Source organism: Hydra vulgaris, chromosome 06 (assembly GCF_038396675.1).
Source record: "Hydra vulgaris chromosome 06, alternate assembly HydraT2T_AEP".
Lineage (NCBI taxonomy): Eukaryota > Metazoa > Cnidaria > Hydrozoa > Anthoathecata > Hydridae > Hydra > Hydra vulgaris.
The window spans coordinates 31339819-31367593 of NC_088925.1; the positions used below are offsets into that span (position 1 = coordinate 31339819).

Consider the following 27775-nt stretch of genomic DNA (forward strand, 5'->3'; position numbering starts at 1 on the left):
GCCTCTAAAATGTTTTAACTATTCAAACATTGTAAATAGAGCAATTTTTAACAACATTTAATATTGAGCTTAGCTTTCCAGAAACAGACACTTATTTAGCTTGTGATGAGTTCATTGCAAATATAAAACGCACTGGCTAAGACCTTTCAAATGCAGTTGGTGAGAACATTATCAAACTTAATAAAAAAAGAATGGTCTTCGAAACAACCACAATTAAAGTTGGAAGTTACTGAAAAACAATGATTGACAGACGACTTGAAAGATTGCAAATTGTATGAATTAGGAAATCAAGATGAAGGGAGGGAATTATAAAGAACTGATGTTCGAAGAAAAAAACTAGATGAATAAGAAATTTTGGAGCATTTAGCAACAGTTACAGTAAAAAGATGAGACTTTATTGAATTATGAGTAAGATGAGAATGAACTTTTGTTGATGGCACATGAGACATTAGCTCTTTAGAGCAGTGCCCATTATAGTATTTATGGAAAAGAGAAAGGGGAGCAACATTACAACTATGTGATTATAATGGTTGCTGCATTTGAGATTTATAGAGATAAAGAATAGAATCCGGAGTAAGAAAGTGTCAAGCACAATAAAGAGTTGCAACCTTAGCAGATACTAATTTTGCAATGGATTTGATTTATGGTTTCCTAGAAAGATTGGAAGTAAGAGTTAATCCTAGAAAACAAAGGGTGGATGGCTCATCCTGTACATTACTGTTCATTAATATAAGAAGATCTAGATTTTTGCAATAATTATTAGCTGAAAAGATTTGAGTTTTAACTGAGTTAAAGTCACCAGCCACTGAGAGCCCCATGCTGTAGTAGAAGTGAGATCCTTTTCAAGCTAAAATACTCTCTCCAAGCAATCAGAGAGTGTTGGCTTCTTATCAAGACAAGAACAAATTGTAGTACTTTCAGCGAACAATGCCACCTTAGATGTGAGAATTTCTGGAAGATCATTAATGTAAATTAAAGAGAGTATAGGGCCAGGAATATAACCTTGAGGAACCCCTGAAGTTACAGGATATGAAGAAGAGTGCTGTCCATCGAGGATAACTTTTATACTACAATTGGTAAGGAAGGATTGAATAGTCTTTAAGATGTTTCCTGGTACACCGTAAGAAGAGAATTTATGGAGAAGAACAGCATGCCAAACTTTATCAACAGCTTTAAAAAAGTCAAGAGCAATAACCTTAACCTCTTCACGTCTATCTAATGCATGATCTAATGATAAAACCTATTGGTTATTACCATTAACGAATCAGCAGTAGAGCAAGAAGATCGAAATCCATATTGATGATCAGAAAGTAAGTTATTAGATTCAAAATGAGAGATAACATGTTTGGAAATTAAAGACTCAAAAACCTTGCTTATGATAGGTCATTAGGTTACTTTGTCTTTAGGTAAGGTAACAAAATCTGAACCATGCAAGAGAGGAGGAATAACAGATTTGCTCTTATTACTGACACTGTTAAAGATTCTCCAGATAATTTTTTAAATAAAATACGAGATTTTGTGACCTGAGAATAGTGGGCTTTGGCATTAGACAAAACCTTTTTACAATGGTTTCTAGCAATAGTAAACAGACCTTTATTTTCTAGAGAATTGTTTTGGCGATAGATATGGAAGTAATGGCTACAATTGAAAAATGCATCAGCACATGGAGATGAAAACCAGTGAAGCTTGATTTTGAATTTTCAAGATGAAATAAAGGATTCCATGCCAGCCTGAATCCAAGAAGTTACATAAATAGCACATTTGTCAGCAGGAAGACAAAAGGTTTCTACCTAAGAAAATCACGGAAAGTCCAAGCCAGCTTTGAGATGTTAGGGGGATTCTGATGATGAAGAAGAATGAGATAATAGTTTTAGAGAGATCAAACCATAATCAGAAGCACCTAAGGGTGAATGTGGAGAAACTGAGCACTGACTAGGATCAGAAACAAGACATAAGTTGAGTAGAGAAGGTAAATGATTCAGATTGTCTAGAAAGCAAGTTGGAAAGTTGACTATTTGTGCTAGAAATTGAGAAAGGCAAAAGTTTTGGGTCTTAACACCTGAGTCACTGACACAAGAACCAAGCCATATAGTGTGATGAGCATCTAAGTCACCAACAACAACGATATTGGCTGAAAGATAAAAAAAAGAAATCAGAAATAATATCAAAAAGAATGCAGTCTTGAGAAGAAGGAAAGTGAAATATAGAACAAAAAAAAGGTGATAGAGTGAGTTGGTCCTAAACGAAAGCACATAAAAGAATAGTCTGTGGATTCAAACCTTGTTTCCAGACAAATGGGTGAATTCTTACAAATGTAAATGCTCAGACCAACCATGTGACTTTCAGAGTCTTTACGAATTAAAGGAAGATAACCATCAACATTAAGATCATAAGATGAGACAGCTGAATTCAAATTAGTCTCACAAAGAGCAAGTAGATCTGGTGAACTTTGCAAGAGATGACTCAACAGAAGAAAAGTTACTTCAAAGGCCACAAATGAATGATGATGGTTTTTTGTGTTTAATAGATTTGATACTTTAGTCATTTTTAAATTGTGTAAAGAACTTGACTTGAAGTACAGATACTCAAAGTACAGATACATTGACTCAGTACACTAGAGACACAAGTAAATCCATGCAATGAGTCAAGGTCTGTGCTGATTCATGCAATGAATCATATGCATATATTATAGAAAAAATTTTAACTTTATTTATAAACCACTCATTCATTTATTTATAAACCACTCATTCATTTATTTATAAACCACTCATTCATTTATTTATAAACCACTCATTCATTTATTTATAAACCACTCATTCATTTATTTATAAACCACTCATTCATTTATTTATAAACCACTCATTCATTTATTTATAAACCACTCATTCATTTATTTATAAACCACTCATTCATTTATTTATAAACCACTCATTCATTTATTTATAAACCACTCATATATTGTAATCAGCCGCAAAAACTTACAAATAAATAAGATTTAAAAAAAACAAAAAACTAAGTACAGTTTAAAGAAAAAATGTTCTTAGTTAAGTACAGCAACCATTATATATATTATTATATTACTATACCATTATATATTATTATATTACTGCTGGTCTGACCCGTGAAAAATATGTGTCTTTGTAAGTCAATTTTTCTTATATGTATATCCTAGCTTTCTGGACCCATAAAATACAGGTCTAAATCTACTATTTGTATACTTATCCCACACCGATCATTTCTATACCTATTATTTGTTTACTTCAATATTTTTACGTAAAATAATTCATTTCAAAAAATTGTTTGAAGAGCAAAAAAGTTAACACGCTCACCTTTTCCGCATACCTAGACCTTATAAGAGATTTACAATAAGGTCTGTTTTTCTCCTAAATGCATATCATTTATACTTCAGTGGTCTAGTGCGCTGTAATCAGTATCATTTTCGGGGATTAATGACCTCCCCTAATAAACTTTGAATATTTTTCAATCTTGCTGTATTTATAGCAAAATTTTTATTATAGTATATATCTATAATAATATATAGCAATATTTATAGCATAAAAATAATAAAAAATTTTATTATAGTATATATCTATAATAATTATAGCAATATTTATAGCATAAAAGTAATAATATAGCAAAAAAGTTTTTTATTTGTCAAAATAAAATTCAAAAGTTTTCTCATTTTTATAGATTTATTATACACAATTGTTTCATATACTGCCTGCAAACTCAACATATGCTAAAGACGTTTACACTTACAGACGTTTGTACACAAAGCTATACTAATGGCAGAACTAAGATGATCTTAGACTATTAAGCATGTTGTTTATACTCATTTTCCTTGCACAAACTCAACTTAGTAAAAAAAAACTTGAAACTAAACTAACATAAGTTATCATAATGTGTGACACATACGCAACAAATTTCAAGCTAAAAATCTTTATGTTTGTTTAAGTGTATAATATTGTTACACATGTTTGTATATAATCTCTATAAAATTTCACAAGTTTATTGTATCTTGAAAAACTTTGAAAAATTAAAAAAATAATGTCGCCGGTGGTAGGACTCGAACCGCGACTTTTTTGTTAAGAAGCTCTGTGCGCTAATTAGTCAGCCACGCTGGCACATTTACTTACAAAATTTTAAAACTAAATTTTTTTTAACAAAAATAAATGCTATAGATCAAAATTAAGGGGAGGTTGACGAAAATGCAGTTTTCAAAGTGAAAGTAAAACTATAAAACTTGATATATGTTTCACTATGTTTTAACATTACATAATTTTGAAGTTTACGTACGTTAGATATTTGCATACATTTTCGTTCACATTGTCTTATAAAACAAAGCTGACGCAACTCTTTCTCGCCATTACCTCGGTTGCAATAGCTGCCAAGAGTTATGTGTCAAACAGGCTCGAAAGGGTACTACTATTAAGTTCAATATTATTATATAGATTATCAAATATAAATATTTTTTATTAAAATAGCAATAAAGTAAGAACTTCCATCCATTTATGAAAAAAGGATTTTTACCACCATTAAAATGAAACCTGAATAAGTGAAGCAAAAAAAATAGAGTTTACGTTATATATAATATTAGTCAGCATAGCAAAAAAATAATAGAGTTTATATCATATATACTATTTGTCAGCATAGCAATAAAAAAATCCCTTGTAGCACCAGACAATAAGATAGTTAATGAAAAAAGCAACACTCCTCGCACGGTTTACCTATTTTTCAGCTGATGTAGCAACACTCCTCGCATGTTTTAAAAGTATTGTAAAAATAAAAAACAAAAAAACACTATTAAAAAAACTTTTTAGTCATTATTATTGCGGTTTTTTAAAAAACAATAAAATTTAATCTATTTCGCATTATTTTAATTGTTTTAGCTTTTAAATGACATTAAAATGTTGCTTAATTGTTAATTTTTAAATGTTTATTTAAATGCTTGTGATGTTTAAATGTTTAAAAAAAGCTTTTTTTTAACATTTAAGTTAAACGCTTAAATGTTAAAAAAAAGCATTGAATGAGACTTTTTTTACTATTAAAGTCTCGACTACTATATAAGGATATATATATAAGGATATATATAAAGATATAGAAATACATACATAGATAAATAACATTTAAAAAATTTCGCAAAAGAATAATATTAAAATATAAATAAAATATTACTTGGTGAACAATACCATCTATTTCTACAGGAACAATAAAGTCTGCATTTTCAACTGGCTAAATTTAAATTTGAATTTTTTATTTATTGTAAATCAAAAAATTTATTTTAAATCATTAAATACACAATAAAAAGAATAAAGCTTAATAAAATCAGAAGAAAAAAGGACAACCCTAAATAAATTATGACTCATACCTTAAACGAACTATGAACTAGAGTTTCATCTAGATCAATAACAACACACTTTTTATTTTGATCTTGACGAGTAAGAGCAGGAAGAAGATAAAATGATTCAATTGTCTAAAACAACACTATTTAAAATAATATGCCATATTGTTGTTGTTTTTTTTAATGTTTTTAATTGGTACTTTTTATTTTTATTTTATTAACTTACTTATTTTTATAGTTTTTTAAGAGAAAGTTATTTTCATGTCTGCATTTAGAAATTAATTCAAATTTTTTATTTAAATGTCAGATAAAGTGTATGGCCATCATGACCACCCTGCAACTGGTAACATATGACCCAGTGCAACTTTACATGTAATTTACTATATTTATGTTTGTGTTCTGTATAAACCTCTGGCGCAGCGTTTACTCATCCAAATTGTTGGGATCTCTATATTTGAATTTCTGTCTGAACCTCTGGCGCGGTTTTCATTCACCCATAAATTACTTTATGTATGTTTGTGTTCTGTCTGAACCTATGGCGCAGTCTTAGATTCAGACAGAACAAAACTATGGCCAACCTCTGGTGCGGTGTTCACTCAACTGTAAGTTATGTAAGGTTTTGTTCTGTTTAAATCTCTGATGCAGTGTGAGCTCAGTAACCAACTAGTGACTCCAACTATAAAACCTACACTCACCATAATCTCTAGTATTTTGTTAGATGTAATATTTTTCTAAATGCATTTCCAAAATATTTCCATTATTATTTTAAAGTACTGCCTACAGGAAGTAATTCCATTTAACTACTATAGGTCAGGTCAGGTTTAGGACCATTACAATCACCTTGCTACTGGTATCATGTAACCCAGTAATACCTGCCTCATATCCTGCTGCCTTGTAGGGTTTGCTTTTTAAAGCAAAGACTAGAAGAAATAAACTCCAACTTGAAAATCCTCTGCATTGGGGCTCCTGGTTGAGCACAGGCTAGAGATGGTGTTTTGATAAAAATACTCATCTTAGGCAGATGTTAACTGCATCCAACTACAGTCCTGTAAAAAGCCTCCTAGGCAAAGACTTTAGGGGTAAGCAAAATAATTCTGTTGACCACCCTTGAACCCCTTTTTCATCTATTAGCTAGGGTAGATGTAAACCTGTGTTAAATTGTTTCCTGCATAGGATGATGAATACTTTTTGATTCTACTCATAGATTTTTGACTCTAATCATAGATTTTTGCTTGTGTCTCCTTTATAGTGTTATGCAACTCTTCTTGTTATCTTCTAATGAGGGTACAGCTTTAAAACTTAGTTTAATGGTTCTGAGGCTGGCTGGTAGTAAGGTTTCCGAACTCTGTGTTAGCTCTAAGAAGCTGATTCCATCAACAGTTGAAAAATATCAGAGTATTAACAGTGCCATTTGCGCATGGATGGTATCCCTGTTAATGCTTTCGGTGTGCATTGTTGAGGATAAATAAAGAGCCCTACTTTGAGTCAAGTTCTCTTAAAAATCAAATCATGCCCAAAGTAAACCAAAATATTAAACATTAAAAACTATCCCCACCAATTAACTCTTTCAATATAACTTTCACAAATATTTGTGGTCTGCAAAGCAATCTTCTGTTAGTTGAATCTTACCTCTTATAAAATTCACCAGACTTGCTTGCTCTTTGTGAGACAAATTTAAATTCGAATGCTCCTTTATCTGATATCAGCATTGATGGGTACTATCTTTTAATTATCAAAGAATCTAACCATCACATGCTTGGCTTAGATGTATACTTATGCATCAATTCATTTATTTGTTGAAAAATCATGTTTAAATCCCTTGATCATTCTTTTATGTGCTTCCACTTAGCACCTTTTCACTTTATCACCTTTCACTATTTGTTCTTTATTGTTCTCCTTTTTCTCAAAAAAAAAGTGCAGACTCTTTTAGATGTAATTTCTGATCAAATTGATCATGCCCTTTCTCTTCACCCTTCAGTCAAAATTGTTTGTTATTGGTGACTTTAATGCTCATCCCACTGAATGGCTTGGCTCTAACATCACTGACTATGCTGGTACTAAAGCCTATAACTTCTGCATTTTTCAATCTCTTAATCATATAGTTAACTTTGTGACTTATTTTCTAAACAACTAACCACTTACCTTCATTCCTTGATTTGTGTCAGTTGCTCCTTTTTCTCCCTTACATGGTTCTAACCATGCAATGATCTCTATAAATCTTTTATCTTGTACTTCTTCTTTGGACACACCTGTCATCGCACTACTACCCTAAAGCTGACTGGGATTCTTTTTGTGATTTTCTTTGCAACAGTCCTTGGGCAAATGTCTTTTCTCTCTTCGCTGATAAATGGATCCTGGATCCAGGCAGGAATGGAAGCTTTTATTTCTTCTCGTTGGTTAAATTCAATTCTCATTCTACTTCATGATTTTCACCTTCTTGTGCAGCTGTTATATCTAATCGTAATCACTTTTAATTTATCTTTTTCGAACGATTGACTTTCTAACTAACTTTCTTAAGAACAAACACCTATTTATTATTATAAGAAATCAATGGAAATCAAAGGTGCTAAGCTCTGAAAACTCTCAGTAATCAGAGCTTAACACCTTTTTTTTTACTCTGATGCTAAGCTCCATTACTCTCAGTTCACTAAATCTGTATCTCATTTCAGAAGTAAGCCAGTAGAGACTTTTGGAAAATCTGCAATGACGCCAATAACAAGGGTAGGTCTCACATTACATCTCTCACTCATGAGACTGAACTTATTTGCAAACAACTTTTCTTCTAATTCAACCCTTGAATCTTATGGCCAGTCTCTTCCTTCCATTCCAATTAAACAGGTTAACCAATTGTTAGACATTCAAATCACTCCAGCTTCGCTGCTAAAGTTATATCTCAATTAAACTTTTCTACGGCTTGTCGTCCAGAAAACATTCCTGCCATAGTCTTATAAAAGTGTTGTCCAGAACTCTCATCAATTTTTTCTATTTGATAAGTGCTTGACTGAATCTTGTTTTCCTACCTGCTAGAAAATGGCATTTGTGGTTCCAAATTTCAAAAACTCTGGATATGATTCTGACCCTTCCAACTATTGTCTAACCAGTATTCTATCTCTTATTAGCAAGGTCATTAAGTCTTTGATCAACACATTTTTTAACATCCCATCTTGAGTTTAATAACTTATTGTCAGACATCGTTTTTGATTCTTTTACTCTACAGCTGACTTGCTAACTGTTATGATTGAAAGATTATATTGTGAATTAGATGGAGGCGGAGAGGCTAGGGCTATTGCTCTTGACACATTTAAAGCTTTCAACAAAGTTTGGCATGCTGGTGTTCTCCATAAGCTTGCTTCATATGGTGTATCTGGGAAAGTTTTTTAGATTATTAAATCATTTCTTTCTAACTGCTTTATTAAACTCGTCCTCAAAGGCCAACACTCTTCATTTCCAGTAACCTATGGGGTACATTAAAGTTCTATCCTTGATCTTGTTCTGATTCTTATATACATTAATGATCTTCCTGACAACCTTATATCAAAAGTAGCTCTATTTGCTGATGACTCAATTTTATACTGCTGTCTTGACTAAAAGTCTTCTCTTTTTCATCCTTAGAACAGGCAGCCAATCTTGAATCTGATCTCATTTCAGTAACAGATTAGGGCTCACAGTGGCTTGTAAATCTGAACTCTGACAAAACTCTGTTTTTTACTGTAAACAACTATCATAATACTGTTGACATTCCTATATTAATGGAAACTCTCTCACCGAGTCCTCTTCTTTACATCTTGTTGGATTATCGTTTATTACTGACTTTTCATGGAAGCCATATATACAATAGATTGCTAAATTAGCATCCGCTAAAGTTGCTTTCCTTTATCGTGCTTGCCATTTTCTACAAATACTATCATCTTTTCTACAAATACTATCATGGTCGCTGCTCAAAGGAGCTATCACCCCTAGTTCCATAAACTAAAACTTATTCTCATTGCTTTTGTCATTGTCATTGCTTTTGACTTGTCATTGCTCTAAAAACTTTTAGTCGTTTAGTTTTTCCCCGCACTTTAACGCTTTGAAACTCTGTCCCATTTTCATGCTTTCCTGACTCATACTGCCTACAATTTGCCAAGTCTTCAACCATTTCCTTGCTCTTTAACTTTATTCCTTTTTTTTCTATTAATCCCCAACTTAATAGTGGTTGCCTGCAGTCTTATTGTGAGTGAATCAGAATACAAAAATAAAAATAAAAAATAAAGATTCTTGGTTTGCGCAAATAATTATTTCAAATTTTTTATAATAACAATTAACTAAAAAAATGCATTAATGAATAAACAATAATTTTATTTAAAAATAAAGAATAATTTATTCAAAATAAATTATTTATCAAAAATAAAATTATTTAAAAACAAAATCATAAAATCTTACAGAAGATTCTTTTAGTTCTTCATCTTTTACATCATCCTCACATTTACAATATGCAGTGTCATTGTTATTTGGTTGTTGCTGTGTTATTATTGTTGCCGTATTGTTGATACTTGCTTGTGTCACTTGAATTGTTTTTTTTTTAAATGGCTTTAATGTTTTTTTCGAGTGGAAGCAACAGAATATAGTTGATATTATTCCACGATGTTTGCGTTTTTTATACGACGGAATTAATTCTAAATAAATAAAGTTTATGTGATAAAATTAGTACAACTTGACAACTAAGTCTGCAAAATTAGTACAAATGCAGTATTTCTCAATCTACTTGTCAAATTTGCCCTTGTAGTCGCCAATGAAAAAAATGTTACAACCTTAGGCAACTAAACAAATCTCTAAGAGATATATTAAATATCTTCCAGTAATTGCTTGTTAGCAATAGTAGTTAGTTAGTGTTAAAAATCTACAAAAATCAATAAAGTTAGTGGCATTGTAAACAAATTAGATATATTTGTTGTGAGTTATTGTTAATACAATACAACAGTTACTGTTCTATTATAGTTGGCCATAAAAAAAAAAGTCATAATATTTATCAGAAAATTCAGAAAAACAATAAAGTTAGTGGTATTCTAAAAATCCAGCAAATTGATAAAGTTAATCAATTAAGTACTCTTCTTTTCTTTTACTAATTCAAGTGGGTTAAGTGGACCATACATGAACATTATTACTTTATAAAAAACTTTTAAAGAATTTATTCAATTTTATTGTTTTTAATCAAACTCACAAAAAGGTTGCACACAACCACTATTTATGTTCAGAGTAACTAACAAATAAGAAAGATTATTTAATTAAAAAAAAGAAAAAGTAATATAATGTAGTAACATGTTTCTGTTGAATATTCCGTTAATTTGTACCAGTGATATATTGCAGTTAATGTTCCGGTAACGTGTCACCAGGTCAGGATTAGGATTATCATCATCACTCTGCTACCGGTAATTTTCAGTTATTTCCTTATGAAGGTACAGCTCTAAAACTCAGTTTAATGGTTCTGAAGTTGCCTACTAGTAAAGGTTTCCAAATTCTGTGGTGGCTCTCAGAGGCTGATTCTATCAACAGCTGTAAAATATCAGAGTATTAACAGTGCCATGTTGTGCACGAATGGTGTTTCTGTTAGCACTTTTGATATACATTGATGAGACCACATATGGAACCCTTTGTTACAAGATTGAGTTGATTAGCAGGAATGAAGTAACAGCAAAGCTTATTGCTAAGGGTGTCACGCACTATTTATGAATGAGTCTTTTAATTTAAAACATTTTTTTTTTAATTTTTAAAGCTTTCTATTAATATAAAATATAAATTAAGTACCTAAAAACATTAAACTAAAAAAAAAATATTAGTACTACCATACTGTCAGTCCATCAAATATTCTTTGAAGAAACTTTTCATATGTTAAATCTTACCATTTTGCAAAATTCACCAAATCTAATTGTTCTTTGTGGACTAATTCAAATTCGTTCAGATCCTAATGTTGATAATTATAACAATTTGATTTGCAAACTCTAATTGTTGCATATTTGGCTTGAGTATATACTTATATATCAATTCACCTAATGGTAGTAAAATCAAGTTTGAATCCTCAAATTGATTGACTATTCTTTATGTGCTTTTAATTTATGTGCTTTAGCACCTTTTCACTCAATCATCTTTTTTATTTATTGTTCTCCTTCTTCCTAAGACTGCACTCTATGTTGTTTTAGATATAGCCTCACTCTACCCCATACCACTCTACCCCCCCCCCAAAAAAAAAGTTAATCCGCTGTTAGACATTCAAATCAATGGCTATTTCTGACACGTGGTCAGAACAACATTCCTGTCATAATCTTACAAAAAAAGTTCTTCAAAACTCTCTTCATTACAATCTTAACCATTGTGTTATTTTTGTAAAGTTTTTTTTCTCCTGCCAGCTGGAAAATTTCATTTATGGTTCTAATTTTAAAAGACTCTAGAGATTGTTCTACGACCTTCTTAACTATTACCGAATCATTATTAGCAAAGTCTTTAAGTTGTTAATTGAACACTGAATATTCCATTTTGAGTCATGCAACTCACTCTGAATCTTGCTTTCCTGCCTGCTGGTAAATAACATCTGTAGTTACAATTTTAACCCTCAAATTAAGCCTGCCTGCTGGTAAATAACATCTGTAGCTACAATTTTAACCCTCAATTTTAACCCTCATTTTTGTGTAAAGAACTTTAGTGTAAAGAGCTTTAATGTAAAGTACTTTAGTGTAAAGCATGAATGTCTGGTAAACTAGAGATGGTAAACTAGAGGCAAAAACTAAAACCTGTTTACATTGCCCAAGAGAGAAAATTAAGTTTGTCTCTACAGCATTTTCAACATATTCAAAATGCCAGTTGCATAAAATGATGGGTAAATACCTGTCTGCTTCATTTAATGATATAAATTTGATTTTTTATAGATTTTTCATGTTCTAGTTAAAATAAAACCATTTTGGGGGTTTTTGTTCAAAATGTTTTGTTCCTATTTGAGGCTCAAAATTATCAACTAGAAAGCAAAAATTTATACACCATTTTTAGCAGTGTCAGTTTCCATCAAGATGTTACAAAGAGCATCGCAACTTTTAAAACAGTATAAGGATATAGATTATTTAAAGGCCTTTCAGTAGAAAAAGGAATGGAATAATTATCTTTTTATCTGTCTAATTTACAGAGCTTCAAAGCGAGGCAGGCATAGCAACCCTTTTTACTGTTTTCAAATAAATTTTTCTTAATTCTTTCAGCCTTTATATCTTTTGTGCCTCTAATTGTGTTTTTTGTTTAATAAGTTTCTCAACATCAACAAGTTCCCAAAATTTAAACAGTTTACTGCTTTGGGGAAACAAGATTTCCACAACAAATAAAACAAAACTTTAGACTTTTTTTATTTAGTGTTCCTGATGATCAAGTTCAAATTACTTAAAATTCTTTTGAATGACTTTTTAGAGTAACTTTTTAAAAATCAATCAATTTTAAAAATTCAAAAAGTCCAATATTTTAAAATTTTACTACATTACTAAATTTCTAATCAGGTAAATTGATAAAAATATTTGTCTACTTTTTTGGAAGAAGTTTGGAAGCTTTTACTTACTTAATTATATTAAACTAGTAGTAAGTTCTGATGAGTTCTTATTAGTAGATTTAAAAAGAGCAGAACATGTTGAATAGTTTTTGTGCTTCATTACAAAACTTAACAAAAGCTCATGAAGACTGCAGAAGAACTGTCTACTATCTGTGGATGAAAAAATGTAACAGACAAGATATAGATTTTATGAAGGAGAGAATCAAGGTCCTGCTCAAACAAGAGATTAACTTCACTGATCCCAATGTTCCACCAGGATAGATAGTGGTCAAATCAATGGTAAGCTCACCAGAATGTACAATTTTCAAAAGATTGAGATCACAAGAAAACCCTACTGACTGTTCATGCTTCCTTTGTCAAGTTGGCAGATCAAAACACAATCAAACTCCCCTTGTTGCATCATGTACACCAAGCAGCAGTCCACAAAGCGTTTCCTAGGCACCTGAAAAGCTGTTTTCTCTTTGCCTAACAACACTTACAAAGGGGTTTCCTCGCTGGTGCACAAAAGATTCAAAATTTGAAAATTTGAAAAAGATGATGCAGGCTGACTCTGAACTAGGAGAAAACCGGCTGCATCTTTAATTGAGCAAAAAGTTGCCTAGCCTAAAGGAACTAAAAGGCTGATCAGAGCACAGGGTGGAAGATTAATGCTCCTTACTCCTAGACCTTCTTGCGAAAACTCAGAAAAGAACCCCATGCTCTTAACAACCAACATGGTCAAGATTCAAATCAACACTAGTCTTTCCAACAACAAAATCAGAGGTCTTGCATCAATTCTCAACAAGTCATTTGGAGCAAGCTTAATGTAATCAAACTTCAGGGATAAGTTTGCTAGTGTCTGAATGAAGTTGGAATCTTTCTTCACCACATCAACTATTTATGATGCTTCAAAAAAAGAAAACTTCACAACCAAAGTTGTGCATTGCATAGGTCTGTCTCAGTTTGTTGCAATGGTGTCTAATGAAAGATGAATTTTTAAATCAAGCATCACCAAAATTAGGATTGATAATGGTGGAAACTTCTTGAAATGCAGCTTGAACATTATTGACACAAGGAAATCTCACAGACAGACTGCATATCAAAAGACAACAACCCTCAGTGGTTCCACATCTCTGGATTCTGGTGTCAAGCAGCAACTGATTGTGGCCATAACTGAACCCCTTCCAAAAAAATACAAAAATTTCAAATTAATCTTTGCTCTTTTAGGGATTGTCAGCACACCATTCTTCATTGTGTGTGACATGAAAGTTGCCAATATCCCATGCAAAAATAATAGAATAATTTATCATTAGAGAAAAAAAAAAAAACTTTTAAAGATGCTTTCTTTACTATGACTCAAATTTTATCTCTTAGCAAACCTGTTACATAAAAAAGCAAAGAATGAAGCAGTAGGCAACCCAAGTTTTTATTTTCTCTAATTTTTGTATCCTTATGCTATTATTAAGCAAAAAATATATTTATAGGCACAAATATTATCAAAGGTTGAAAGATTTAAGAAAAATTTCTTCAGAAACAGTAAAAATGGTTTCTCTACCTGCCTCACTTTATAGCTCCATAAATCAGCCAAATGAAAAGATAATTGCTCTATTCTTTTTTCTACTAAAAGCCCTTTGAATACTCTATGTACTTATACAGTTTTAAAAGTTTTGATATTTTTTGTAACATCTTGATGGAAACTGATAGTGCTAAAAATAGTGTATAAAATTTTGCTTTCTCGTTGATATGTTTGAGCCTCTAATAGGAAAAAAACATTTTGAACAGAAACCTCTAAAATGGTTTAGCTTTTAAAAAGAACATGTAAAATCTATGAAAAATTAAATTTATATTATTAAATGAAACAGGGACAAGTATTTACCACCATTTTATTCAACCAGCATATTTTTTATGTTGAAAATATTGTAGAGACGGTCTAACTTCTTAACTCAATTTTCTCTCTGATAGTGTAACCAGGTCTTAAACTTTTCATTCCAAATGAACCCTGAGTGTCTCTAGTTTACTGAACATATTGTCATTTTTTTGCTTCACAATTTGAGGGTTAGTGCCAAAAATGGCAAACTGTGTACTTTTAACCAATACCTTTACAAAAATTGTTCACTAAACATATTATTCATGACAGTAGCACTTAAAAATACAACTTTTGTAAACAATTATGTTACAATAATCTTTATATATAAATTGTAACAATAATAAAAATGTAATGTGTGACTTTAGTTAAAAAATTCATCAAAAAACTTGCTTTGTTATATATTTTATTACAATCTTACTAATTTCTAACAAAACAATACCATCCTCCACCTGGCAAATACTATCCCAAATTGGGTGAATCCGAGCAAAATTAAAATGTAAATACAATATAAAATTAAAATAATTAAATCACAAATTTTTTATTGATTTAATTTTTATTTTTTTCAATTTTTGTATTATTTTTATTTATTTTTATATTTATTTATTATTATTATATTTATTATTATTATATTTATTATTTTATTATTTTTATTATTATTATTTTTATTTTATTATTTTATTTTTTTTATTTTTGTTTTAATTTAATTAATATAAATTTAACTTTATCAATTTAATTCAATCTTGGTTGTTTTTTGTTCATAACTTTATGTAATGTAAAAAAAAATTATTGTTTTAATTTCATTACAATGAAATCTTAGATATATTTTCCAACAAATTTTTTAATAAAATGTTATGCTTTTATAACATAAATTTTATAAGACAAAAAAAAATATTTTGTTCAAAACATTTAGAAACCAGAGACAAGAAAAAAAAAAACAGATTTTAAGCCAAAGTCTTTTGGTACTAGACATCCCTGATAAAAATAAATTGAGATTGAAAATAAATAAATAATAAAAGTTATTATCCGGTTATTTATTTTTGATAACAAAACATAATAAAACAAGAAAAAACTTTTTTTTCTTCAAATTAATAATTAATAAGACTTGAGTTAACTTTCTTGTTTTTAAACCACAAAAAGTTATTTGATTAGGACATTTATTTCAACAATTTTGTTTAAAAAAGATTTAAAACAGTTATATAAAAACAATTTGTTTTTTATAAAATTATTGGTAATATAAGATAACAATAATTTTTTATAAAATTTTATTTATATAAAATATATATAAAGCACTTCTATTAGTTATATAGCAACTATTCTAAAATTTATGTTTGTTTACACAAAAAGACAGAAGAAATATTACTAAGAGCGTTAGATGACGAAAAACTTATATTATTTGCAAAACTTACTTACAAGTTTTGCAAATAGTATTTGCTCCAACTACTACGCTACGTGTAGTAGTTGGAGCAAATATTATTTGCAAAACTTGTAAGCAACTAGTTCACAAAAAACTTTAGATGCTTAAAATGTACTTTTGGTAAAAAAATAGTAGCGGAAAAAGAGTATTGGCAAGTTTTGTTATCACTAAAGATATAGTCATTTGTAGGTCACTGTATATATATTTATGTTTGAAATTTACCTATTTATAATATTCAGAAAATAATGAGTAAAAATCAGAAAATTCAGAGTTTTTTTAAATAATTTGAAATATAACAAACTGAGTAAACCTATAGTGTTTGCTATAGTATATCTGGACTATTTATTAATGGTTACTATAGTATATGTGGAGTGTTAATACAGTCAAAAATTAGCATTTGTTTTTGTAATTAAACATCAGCAAATTGCATTTTGTATATGACTCAAGGATCTTAGGTCAAAGAACTAAACTCTTGGCAAACTCAAGTCAATACTAGAAAAATATTCTAGTGATAGAAAAATATTTTGGTGAAACTTGGATTCAACATCATAACAGTTTAACTAAAAAGAAAGCGTATCAGTTTACTAACCATTTTACAAAAATAACCATAATGGTCTTATATATATATTTTAATTATATTCTAATTTTATATCAGCTATATGATGATACCTTTTAGTATTGGATATCCTTAAATCAGTCAATTTATATAAACTTTAGTTTTTTCTCTTATCTTTCTTACAAGTATTTAATTTTCAAAACTCTTTACATGTCAGTATATCTTTAAGAAGAAAATAATTTGAATATAATATCAGCAAAATACACATTTGGTTCTCAATTTTGCAAGAAAATACAAATATATTTTGAAAACTGCTAGTAACAAGTATGTTATTTATACATTTTTATACATTGTGTTGTATCTTTTAATCAATTGAGCATTTTACACAGCAGAATACTACGTGCAGTACATAGACCAGTCAGTCAATAGACAACCTTGCTATAAACACTATTTATCTGACTTCCAAAAATAAAAAAAATAAAAGAACCTGTAAATCAAAATTTAACAAATAATGTCATTTTATTGAGCTATAAACCATACTACATTAAAATAAAAATAATTGCGGTTATTATAGCAAGATTTTATAATTTATTTAATTTAAATTGATTATTTAAAGAAATTTATGAGTTACCACTTTCGTTTAATGTTGAAACATGATTTCCATGTGGATTTAAAATTTCGCATTCCTCTCTTTGTACTTGTGTAATGATAGAAGTTTCATCCATAAGAAGTTGCTGGTACTGAGCAGCTTCCAGTTTTATTATAAACAGTATGATATCGTAGTAAATTGAAACTGCTTTAATGTTATTATTGAATATAAAAATATGAAAATATAACAATGCCATATATAAAAAGTAACGATCGGCTAGCACTGTCTTTGTATTTATTATTTATTTATTAATTGATCAAGTTATCTCCGTGATAAATAAGATTTAAATAAGGTTCGGTAAAATGGGCGGACATATATATTTTTTCAAGACTGAGACCGGCACTGCCGCTTTTTGACTTTAAATTTCAATTTAAAAAGCTTAGGGGAATGTGTTCTCCCCATAAATGTTTGGAGAAATGGACTAATAAATAAACCTTTGAATTACAAGCTTAAATTTTAAAAACAAATGATTTATCTCATATAACAAATTAATTAAATTTGTTATTTGAGATAAATTATTTGTTTACTTATTTGTTGCAATTTAAATAATTTTTATTATATAGTTTTTTAACTCGCTCTGAAGCCGCGTATGAAGGTCACAGTCAAAAAATAAAAGTTCTTTTTTATGAACTTAAATACACACACACGCGCACACACACACACGCACGCACACACACACACAGAGGCGCCCAAAGCAAAGCAAACACACACACATATATATACATATATATGTACATACATATACATATATATACACTTTTTTAAACTAGGTTTTAAACAACCTTCTAGTTTTTTTAACAGCATTTCTCTGTGACAAAACCTGATGGTTATATTATAGTTTAATATAATTTCTTTCTTTAATATATCATTAAAGAAATAAATTATTCAAAACTGTAATTTTTTGGTAGGATAAACAAAGTAAGCTAATATTCACATAACCAGGTAAATTCATTTTATACTTCATCAATAAAAAAAGTATTTTTATTTTTTATACTTAAAAACTAATTATAATTTTTTTTTGGTCTATCATCTTCTGGCGCCTCTAATATCTTGGAGCACGGGGGACGTATGCTCCTCTTGCCCACCCTCTCGGCGGCCCTATATATATACATATATATATATATATATATATATATATATATATATATATATATATATATATATATATATATATATATATATATATATATATATATATATATATATATATATATATATATATATATATATTTAATATATATATATTAATTATATTTAATATATATATATTAAATTCAAAATGCAAATGTGGCTTGTAAAGATCAAGTAAAATGTATTTTTATAATCAAAAACAAATAAAACATTTAAGCGTAACACGTATGAAAACATTACAGCGCTGCCTTACAGAATCTATTGTTTCTTAGTAAAATCTAAATTTGCTTGAGAAGAAATTTACTTTAACTTAAGTCCTTATTTATTTTGTTCGTTTTTATGATGTCAAATTGTTTTTTTGTCTGAATATCAGTTCCACAACCATTTGCGTTTTTAAGAAATTCTATTGTTTCTGTGCAATGTTTTTCTGAATATCTCATATTGCCTTATAATGATTTTTTAGAACAAAAAACTTTACGCGTTTTGCGATAGTAATATAAAAAATTTTATTACAAAATAACACAAAGCTAAGTATGAAAACAACCACCAATTACTTCTCGGTTGACTCTCCGGTTTGAAAAAAATCAAATTAAGTGCAAAAGAAACATAAGAAACAAAAATTACAACGTCAGACTTACCTTCTGCAGACAGTTACACCAACAACAGCCGGCCAAGTGGCTGAACATTAGAGCAAAAAACAGAATTTTGTTCCAAAAACAAGCACCTCTGTTACCGACAAAGCTTGGCTGCACAACCTGCCAAAAAGTGAAATTACTTGGCATAGAAGCTAAGATTGGAATAAAAATATCTAAAGAATGGTTCAATTATAAAGTTTCTTATTATGGCGAAGATATATATATATATATATATATATATATATATATATATATATATATATATATATATATATATGTATATATATATATATATATATATACATATATATATATATATACATATATATATATAGCTCTAAATTTAAAATCATTAGAATTAATCCTATGTGCTCAGAAATTCAAGTTATACCTTCTCTCGTACTTAACAATACTGAGCTTGAAAATGTCAACAGCCAAAAATATCTTGAAATCATGCTCAATGAGAATCTTGATAGGGATGAATAATGGGCAAAAGTATACAACAATGTAAAATCAGTACCATATCTACTCAAAAGCCTTAAGCAAATCGGACACACTCAGCTTAACCTTCTACAAATCTATAGATCTTACGCTATTCGGTCACTTGATATATAATGCTCCTATTCTTAATTTGTGCAGTCATGCTGCAAAAAAAGAGATGCTAAATTTCCACAAAAATGCTCTGAATATTATTAGAATTAATGTAAAGAGTTCGATCAGCTTCAATATTAATTTCGCCATTGAAAAGTTACTAGTATCCTTAAAAAGATCCATGCTGACTCAAGCCATCCTATAACCACTAAATTAGCTCGCACCAATAGCAGAAGCCCAAACAGATTCGCATTTGCTCTGAACACTGCAATGATCAACTATCAACAATATTTTATTCAAAAATATCTCCGTTATTTAATAATCTTAAAGATGTTACCTGATTTACCGTAAGAAGAGAGCTTATGGAGAAGACCAGCATGCCAAGCTTTATCAAAGACTGAAGAAATGTTGAAAGCAATAGCCTAAACCTTTCCACGCCTATCTAATGCACAATAAAACTTATCGATTATTACCGTTAACAAATTTGCAGTGGATCAAGAAGATCGAAAATCCCAATGGATCAGCCTGTTTGTTGGCTATATTAGGTAGGATGTGATTAGTGGAATCAAGAGATGAGATTGATTAAAAGTTTTTAGCAAACAATTCAGCTTTGTCTTTAGGTGAAGTAATATGATCTAAACCATGTAAGAAAAGTGGATTAACAGATTTTCCCTTTACAGGCACTGTAAAGATATTCCAAAAGTATCTAGAGCTAATTTTTGGGGTGAAATACAAGATTTTGTGACCCGAGAATAGCGGGTTTTGGTCTTAAACAAAATCTTTTTACAGTGATTTCTAGCAATATTTAAGAAACGTCTATTTTTTGGAGAATTTTTTTGGCAATAGATAAGGAAGTAATGGTTACGATTGGAAATTTTAGTAGCACAATGACAGGAAAACCACGGAAAAGAATGAGGCTTGACTTAAATTGTCAAGAGGGAAAAAATGATGACATATCAGCCTGAATCCAAAATGTTACATAAGAAACAAAGTTGCCAGCAGGAAGACAAAAGACCCATCACAAAGAAAATTTCGGAAAGAACCCCAGTCAGCATTAAAGTAGATGTAAGAGGTACGGTGATAGGGATATTCTAATGATAAAGAAAAATGAAATAATAGTTTAAAAGGAATCAAACCGTGATTATATATATATATATATATATATATATATATATATATATATATATATATATATATATATATATATATATACATATATAGATAGATATATATATATATATACATATATAGATAGATATAGATATATATAAATAGATATCTATATCTATCTATATATGTATATATATATATATATATATATATATATATATATATATATATATATATATATATATATATACACATATATAGATAGGCAAAATTAAAAAGCAGTCGCAAAAACTGGCACAAGTGTAAACTGGCATAAGTGATAATCCGTTGCAAAAGTTGGCACAAGTGCAAACTGGTATAAGTGCGTTATCAAACTCATCAAATTTTTTTTGTTTCCATTTTATTGATTTTTAAATTAAAACTTTTCCAAAGGGAAATTTTGAGCGGACTTGCATTTTCGTTTGAATGAAGTTTCATTCGATTGCGAGTGCAAAATTAGGAAATATACCTCGAACTTAATAAAATAGCTTTATAAAATAAGTTTCTGATCGGAAAGTAATTTAGTACTAAAGATCCTTAAGATTTCTTATAAATAACTTTCATATTAGAAAAATGTGTTTTTTTCATATTTGGGGCCCCTTAAATATCGGGGGCTCAGTGCAGTTGCTCTTGTTGCACTTGGAAAAGTACGGCTCTGTGGGTTACAGTGACTTAAGTCGTCATATGAGGAAGTCACACTCAGTCCTTTATTTTTCAGAAGTTAATGGTGCCGTTCTCCCTAGGGACAAGCCTGAGCGAACAGCTGTGGTAACCATTTCTGGTTACCACAGCCGTTTGCTCAGGCCTGTCCCTAGAGGGAGCGTAGTAGCTTTTTTTTTTTAGATATGGCTATATTTTTTTATTTTACATGTCGACTATGGCTGAAAAATTTTTTTTACCCTTTCCTTTTTAATATTTTCTCAACAGCCCTGGATGTGCTGTTGTTACATGTCTCAGTTACTTAATACTATTATAAAGTTTTATTAAATTATTAGCTAGGGCTAGCACAATAAGATAATCATTATTTTTTTAAAATATAAACAATTACTGATATTTACTAGGGGCCTTCCGTAAAGTATGTACAAAGATATGAGGGGAGAGAATTATTCAAAGACGCATGAATGCGTACAAGGGGAGGGGGTGTTAAAGACAGCAAGTACATACGTAGTTTGACTATCTTTTGTTCTCTATTTCTTTATTAGACTGGATTTCTTTTTCTTTCTTTTTTCTTAGGACTCCCACACTTAATGAAAATTGAGTGAAATTCAATGATTTTTACAAAAGCATTGAATTTCACTCAATTTTCATTAAGTGGGGAAGTCCTAAATCAGTGGTTTTACTGCGCACATATTTTATGGGTGCCCCTATAAACAAATTCCGTCCTTTTGCAATGAAGCTACATTTTCAGATGTTTAGCAATTATACTTTAAAGTATGGAAGTATGCTGTCTATGACTTATTCCTTCCCCAACAGCTGCATCAACAGTTCTCTTGAGAATACCTTTTGCAAGTAGAACAGTGTCAGGTTTTTGGAGTTTCTTCTTCAACTCTTAATCAGGGTATGGAAAATTATCATCTTCTTCTTTCTCAAAAACATTTGAGTTGAATTCACAGTCTGACATAGCTTCATGTAAATTTAATTTCATTTCAAACTTAGATAAGCTCCTGTTGACAGAGGAAAGACATCTTGTGTATATTCCACTTATTCTAGATTTTCTCTCTCATATTGATTTCAACATGTATCACTGTATGTTTCGTCCTGAGTAATAAAACATTTAAACAATCCAGATTTAGGGGATGATCAATCAACAGAAGTAAAAATTCTTGTAACTGATACAGGAAATGAATAACAACTTCGTCTACTTGGTTACAGCATAGAAATGAAATTGCATTAGCAATTGCTGTACTAATGAATCGATATCTGGACCTTCTAAGTTTTTTATTTGTGTAATATTAAAATTGTAAAATGCATGCAATGCCCTAATGTGCAATTCACATTAATGCAAATTCTGTTTTATTTAAAAAAAAAAAAAGAGTGTTTAAGATTTCATATAATACAAATGAATACAAATTTATTTAACTCAATTATAAATAGTATGAAATAAATTATAAATTGCACTCATTAACTCTACCAGCAAAATTCTCAAAATTAATATGATTACTTATTTCTACAATGTATTTAATGTGTATAATAAAAAAACAAAAACAACTTTAACAACTTCATCTATGAAACTGGCAGTAGAAAACATAAAAATATATAAAGTGTTTTCTCTCTCTTTCTCTCTCTCTCTCTCTCTCTCTCTCTCTCTCTCTCTCTCTCTCTCTCTCTCTCTCTCTCTCTCTCTCTCTCTCTCTCTCTCTCTCTCTCAATGAAAGTTGACTTACCATCAAGTTTTATGAATTAAGGTTTCTTCTCTGAGTCTAATAGTTCAGAAAGTTTTGTTTCACATTTTGAAAGCTTGATAAGCTAACTCTCAGTTCGAAACCAGACTTTTTGTAAGCCTTGTTTTCAGTTAGCACTTTTTTAATTCCAATACCTTTACACCTACCGTTGTTCTTGTTGTTTGAAACAAGGATTCTTGCATTTCAAAAAATGCTTTTATTTTCATTTTGTTATTTGAAATTTGATATTTTTGAAGATAAATTTGCATTTCATTTAAAATATTAATATATATTTCTTCGTCGCATTAATTATTTTTATTTTCATTTTGATTAGAATTGTTGATATTGTTCTTGTTTTTTGAGAACATGAAAGAACATGTGATTGAGAACATGAAAGAACATGTAATTGAGAACATGAAAGAACATGTAATTGAGAACATGAAAGAACATGTAATTGAGAACATGAAAGAACATGTAATTGAGAAAATGAAAGAACATGTAACTGAGAAAATGAAAGTTGTAAAAAAAGTAGTTAAGATGTAATTGAGAACTTGATAATTATAGATAAACAGTGGCGGATCCACTATTTTTTGATCTTTGAGATAACTAACTTCCAGACATGGAGCTAACTCCAAACATTTATATGTTTATACTTATGTCAAATAATGAGGGTTTGCAAATAATTGCTATGATTGGAGGCTGGGAACAAAAAAGCCCCAAAATTTTTGCAACACCTGCCCCAAACGTGAGAGCAACAAGTTAATAAAATATTTTTTGTACTTTTCTCAATTAGACTTATATTCATCGATAATTTTTAAGTTTCATAGTATTATCTCTCAGCGTTCAAAAATTATGACCATATAAAGTTTAAATCCCCCTCAATTTGAGGGGGTTGTAATTTTTATATGGTCATAATTTTTGAACGCTGAGAGATAATACTTTGAAACTTAAAAATTATTGATGAATGTAAGTCTAGCTGAGAATAGTATAAAAAATATTTCCTCAACTTATTGTTCTCACGTTTGGGGCTGGTGTTGCAAAAGTTTTGGGGCTTTTTTGTTCCCAGCCTCCAACCATCGCAATTTTTTGCAAACCCTCATTATTTGATATAAGTATTAACATATAAATGTTTATCTCAAAGATCAAAAAACGCTGGATCCGCCACTGATACTTATATATAGAACTTGATAAATATAGACACTTAGATCAAAGTTAAAGGCTGGATCCGCCTCTTGTCAAACGATTAGATTTAAATAATAAGAATAAATTATTAATAAAATAAAAAATCAAGAAAAAAACTTTTGGCAATGTAGCGATAGCTGTAAAAATCTCATCGGGTGCTCTTTAATCTCAAAGGAGTTGTCGTTTGAGCGTGACGAGCGTGTCTGCTACGACAAGTTTTTATTATGCCGGCAAATCCTTTGCGAGTTTCTATCATGATAACATTTGTTGTTGATATAGCTGCAATCAAATGTGTTTTAACCTTGTTTAGCGTTGCTTTGAACGGAAAAATGACTAAAGTATGAATAATTAACAAGGCAAAACTATAATTTGAAAAAAAAAAAATTTTCAAAAATTTTCAATTAACTCAATAATTGCTATTTTGATTTTTAAAAAAAATTGATTATTTGGTTCAAAAAGTCATAGAAACAAACACAGAAAAGGAGTTTTTGTAAAGGGTATTTTACAAAAATCACTTTTTTCGACGAAGAACGTTACGGTATTTTAGACGAAGAATGTTACGGTAAAGTGTGTTGTTTTTTTCCCGTTTCTATCAAACTTTAAAAGTAAGGGGAGTTCATTTTTGTGGTGAATTTCATGGGGAATCTGAATCTGAAAAATAAAACAATAATAAAATATGTCTTGTTGGAACGCATAGTTTTCAACGAAAAAATGACTAAAATATGAATAATTTAAAGATTATAAATGAAAATTTTTTTTTTTTAATTATTTGATATGCTCAATATATACCATGTTGAACTTTATGAAAATATCAAATTTTGTTAAAAAGTCAAAAAAATAAACACATTATGGGGGGCTTTTGCGAAGGTTGTTTTTAGAAAAATTAGTCGCTTTTTTCATACTTTAGATAGTGAATGCGCTGTCTTTTCAAAAACTAATAATAGGTCAAACACTTTTGTTATAATAAACAGTATACTATATTCTAATACATTTTGTTATATATATATATTATATAATACTGATATCATTATTAAAATTTACATATAATTAACAATTAATAAAACCTCTACTGATTTCTTGTGCTCTTATATATCCTACTCGCCTCACAGGAAAATATGTTTTTGCACAAGTAACCTATATTAACCTATATTAAGCATTTAAGTCTGTAACCTATATTAAGCCTTAAAAATAATTTAGTCATTAAAAAAATTTAAATAATTATTATATTCTTGTTATTATTATATTCTATTATATTCTTGTAATTTTATAAAAAAGAAACCTGCTTAACACAACGTTCAATGGATTGGGAATGACATACCCAATCTGGAACAACCATAAGCTCGTGAAAATATTTTCTGAATTCATGGATTGTGAGGCTTGTGATAAGTAGTGGTTTGTATATTTTCCAATCAATTTGATTGGTCAATTTATCAGCATCAGTATTTATGCATGGGGTTTTGCGAATTCATACTGAAACTCTCTAAATTGAGTATTATCATCTCCTTCCTTTCTAATTTCTAGCACCGTTCACACTCCTAACTTTCATTCCTCTTCATCTTTGGAACAAAAAAGAGTCTGAATAATGCATTCACAAAATGCAAACCATGCAGATCTCTTTACAGTTTTCATTCTATTGAAACAACCTCTTTTTTTCTGATATTTTAGTTGTTTCAATTGGAAAATATGCCTAGGTCCATCTAACCAGGAATGCTTTACCTTTATTTGAAACCAGCAAGGAAAATACACACCGACTGAAAATTCAGGAATTAAACATAGATTTCTAAGATTTTTTTCTGTTAGAAAATGAATTGAAACCCAAAATTTAAAAAAACGATTAGCTGTAGTGAGCCATATGGAATGAGAGACAGGATCAATTTCAAGGTTTATTAAATTTTCAGGTAACACTCCAGACCTTATTGCTGTTGCAGTTCTGTATTTTCTGTGTTTATTTTTATGACTTTTTGAACCAAATAATCAACTTTCTTAAAATTCAACGTAACAATTATTGAGTTAATTAAAAATTTTAGAAATTTTTTTTTTTTTTTTAAATTATAGTTTTGCCCTGTTAATTACTCATATTTTAGTCATTTTTCCGTTCAAAACAACGCTGACCCACCTAGCAAGACACTATGTATTTTTTTTTTTTTTTTTGCAGATTCGGAATCTCCATAAAGTTATTCACCAAAATTAACTTTGCCGTTTTTGTAATTGAAAAAAAAAAAAAAAAATCAACGTACCCTAGTTTTGAAACAGGCATTTTCATTATTGCTCTATTTTCTTGTTTGACGCGTCCCTTTCGCTTTTCTACAAAAAAGTTAAAATTTGTTTCATCCGACGACCATACGTGACATGTTTTATCTGATGACCATATGTGACATGTTTGTTCTAATATCTTTGTTTTGATGGCCACCAATGTCATCTGACATAAAAGTATAAACATACAAATGTTTGGAGTTTGCTCCACGTCTGAAAGTTAGCTTCCAAACTAGTAAGTGATCGGGACCCCGGCTAAAAATGAAACAAACTGGCTAAAAAACTTCCCCCAACGTTTTATTTCATTTTCGGCCGTCTACGAATACTGCGAGAATTGTTACAAAACAGTGGAACCCTCTCGATGTTTTGAAAACCAATCAACGTTTGCACCACTGACACATCACCTTTTGCTACATGGTATACCTATAGAAGGAATAAAATACAAAATTATACCTGTACAATATAATATAATATAGATCACATAATATATATTATAATATATATTATAATATAAATCTGTATGCCGATCGTTAAAAGAAAAGCTCTCAAACGGAGTTTGAAACAAGTACAATAAATACTGGCCAAACGAGGCTGCAATAAGCACAAGAAAGCACACACACACACAAATAAAAACGATGAAATGGAGATTGAGGAGAGTATAAGTGAGAGTGAATCTATTAATAAAAGTGAGGTGATTGCTAATAAAAGTGTGGAGGCAGAGTTCATGCCTGTATTTGATAACAAATTCGATTTATTTAATTTGTGAAAATACAAAATATAAAAAACTCGCAACAAGAATCCTTTTTTTAGAATATTTTTCTTTACTTTACCAATAACTGGGAAGTTATTAACAAATAATTTTCCGGTTTTAATTAAGTACAGAGAAATGTCGAATTAACTGTTTTTTGTTTTTAATGTTTGGAAAAATTTATGCATTAGGGAAGGGGTGGGGGGGAGAGGGCTTGGTTTTGTAATAAATGATGCGTACGTACGTTCATTATGGATTCTACCTTAGACAACGGTTATTTAATTCCAATATTATTATTGATGCATACAAATTATAAATTTTTTATTATTAACTCTATTAAA

General features: G+C 29.7%; 1 protein-coding gene across 1 annotated transcript in view; it reads right to left on the reverse strand.

Annotated features, from left to right (window-relative positions):
• LOC100209080 (CTD small phosphatase-like protein) overlaps positions 1–17624 on the reverse strand; it is a 29459-nt gene extending 11835 nt beyond the window's left edge. The window contains exons 1-4 of the mRNA XM_065799856.1: positions 17347–17624; positions 9764–9996; positions 5369–5473; positions 5176–5232 (exon numbers count right to left, since the gene is read on the reverse strand). Of these exons, the coding sequence (XP_065655928.1) occupies positions 5176–5232; positions 5369–5473; positions 9764–9996; positions 17347–17560 (609 nt within the window). The 5' untranslated portion in view covers positions 17561–17624. The remainder of the gene's footprint in view (positions 1–5175; positions 5233–5368; positions 5474–9763; positions 9997–17346) is intronic.
• Positions 17625–27775: the final 10151 nt, after the last annotated feature.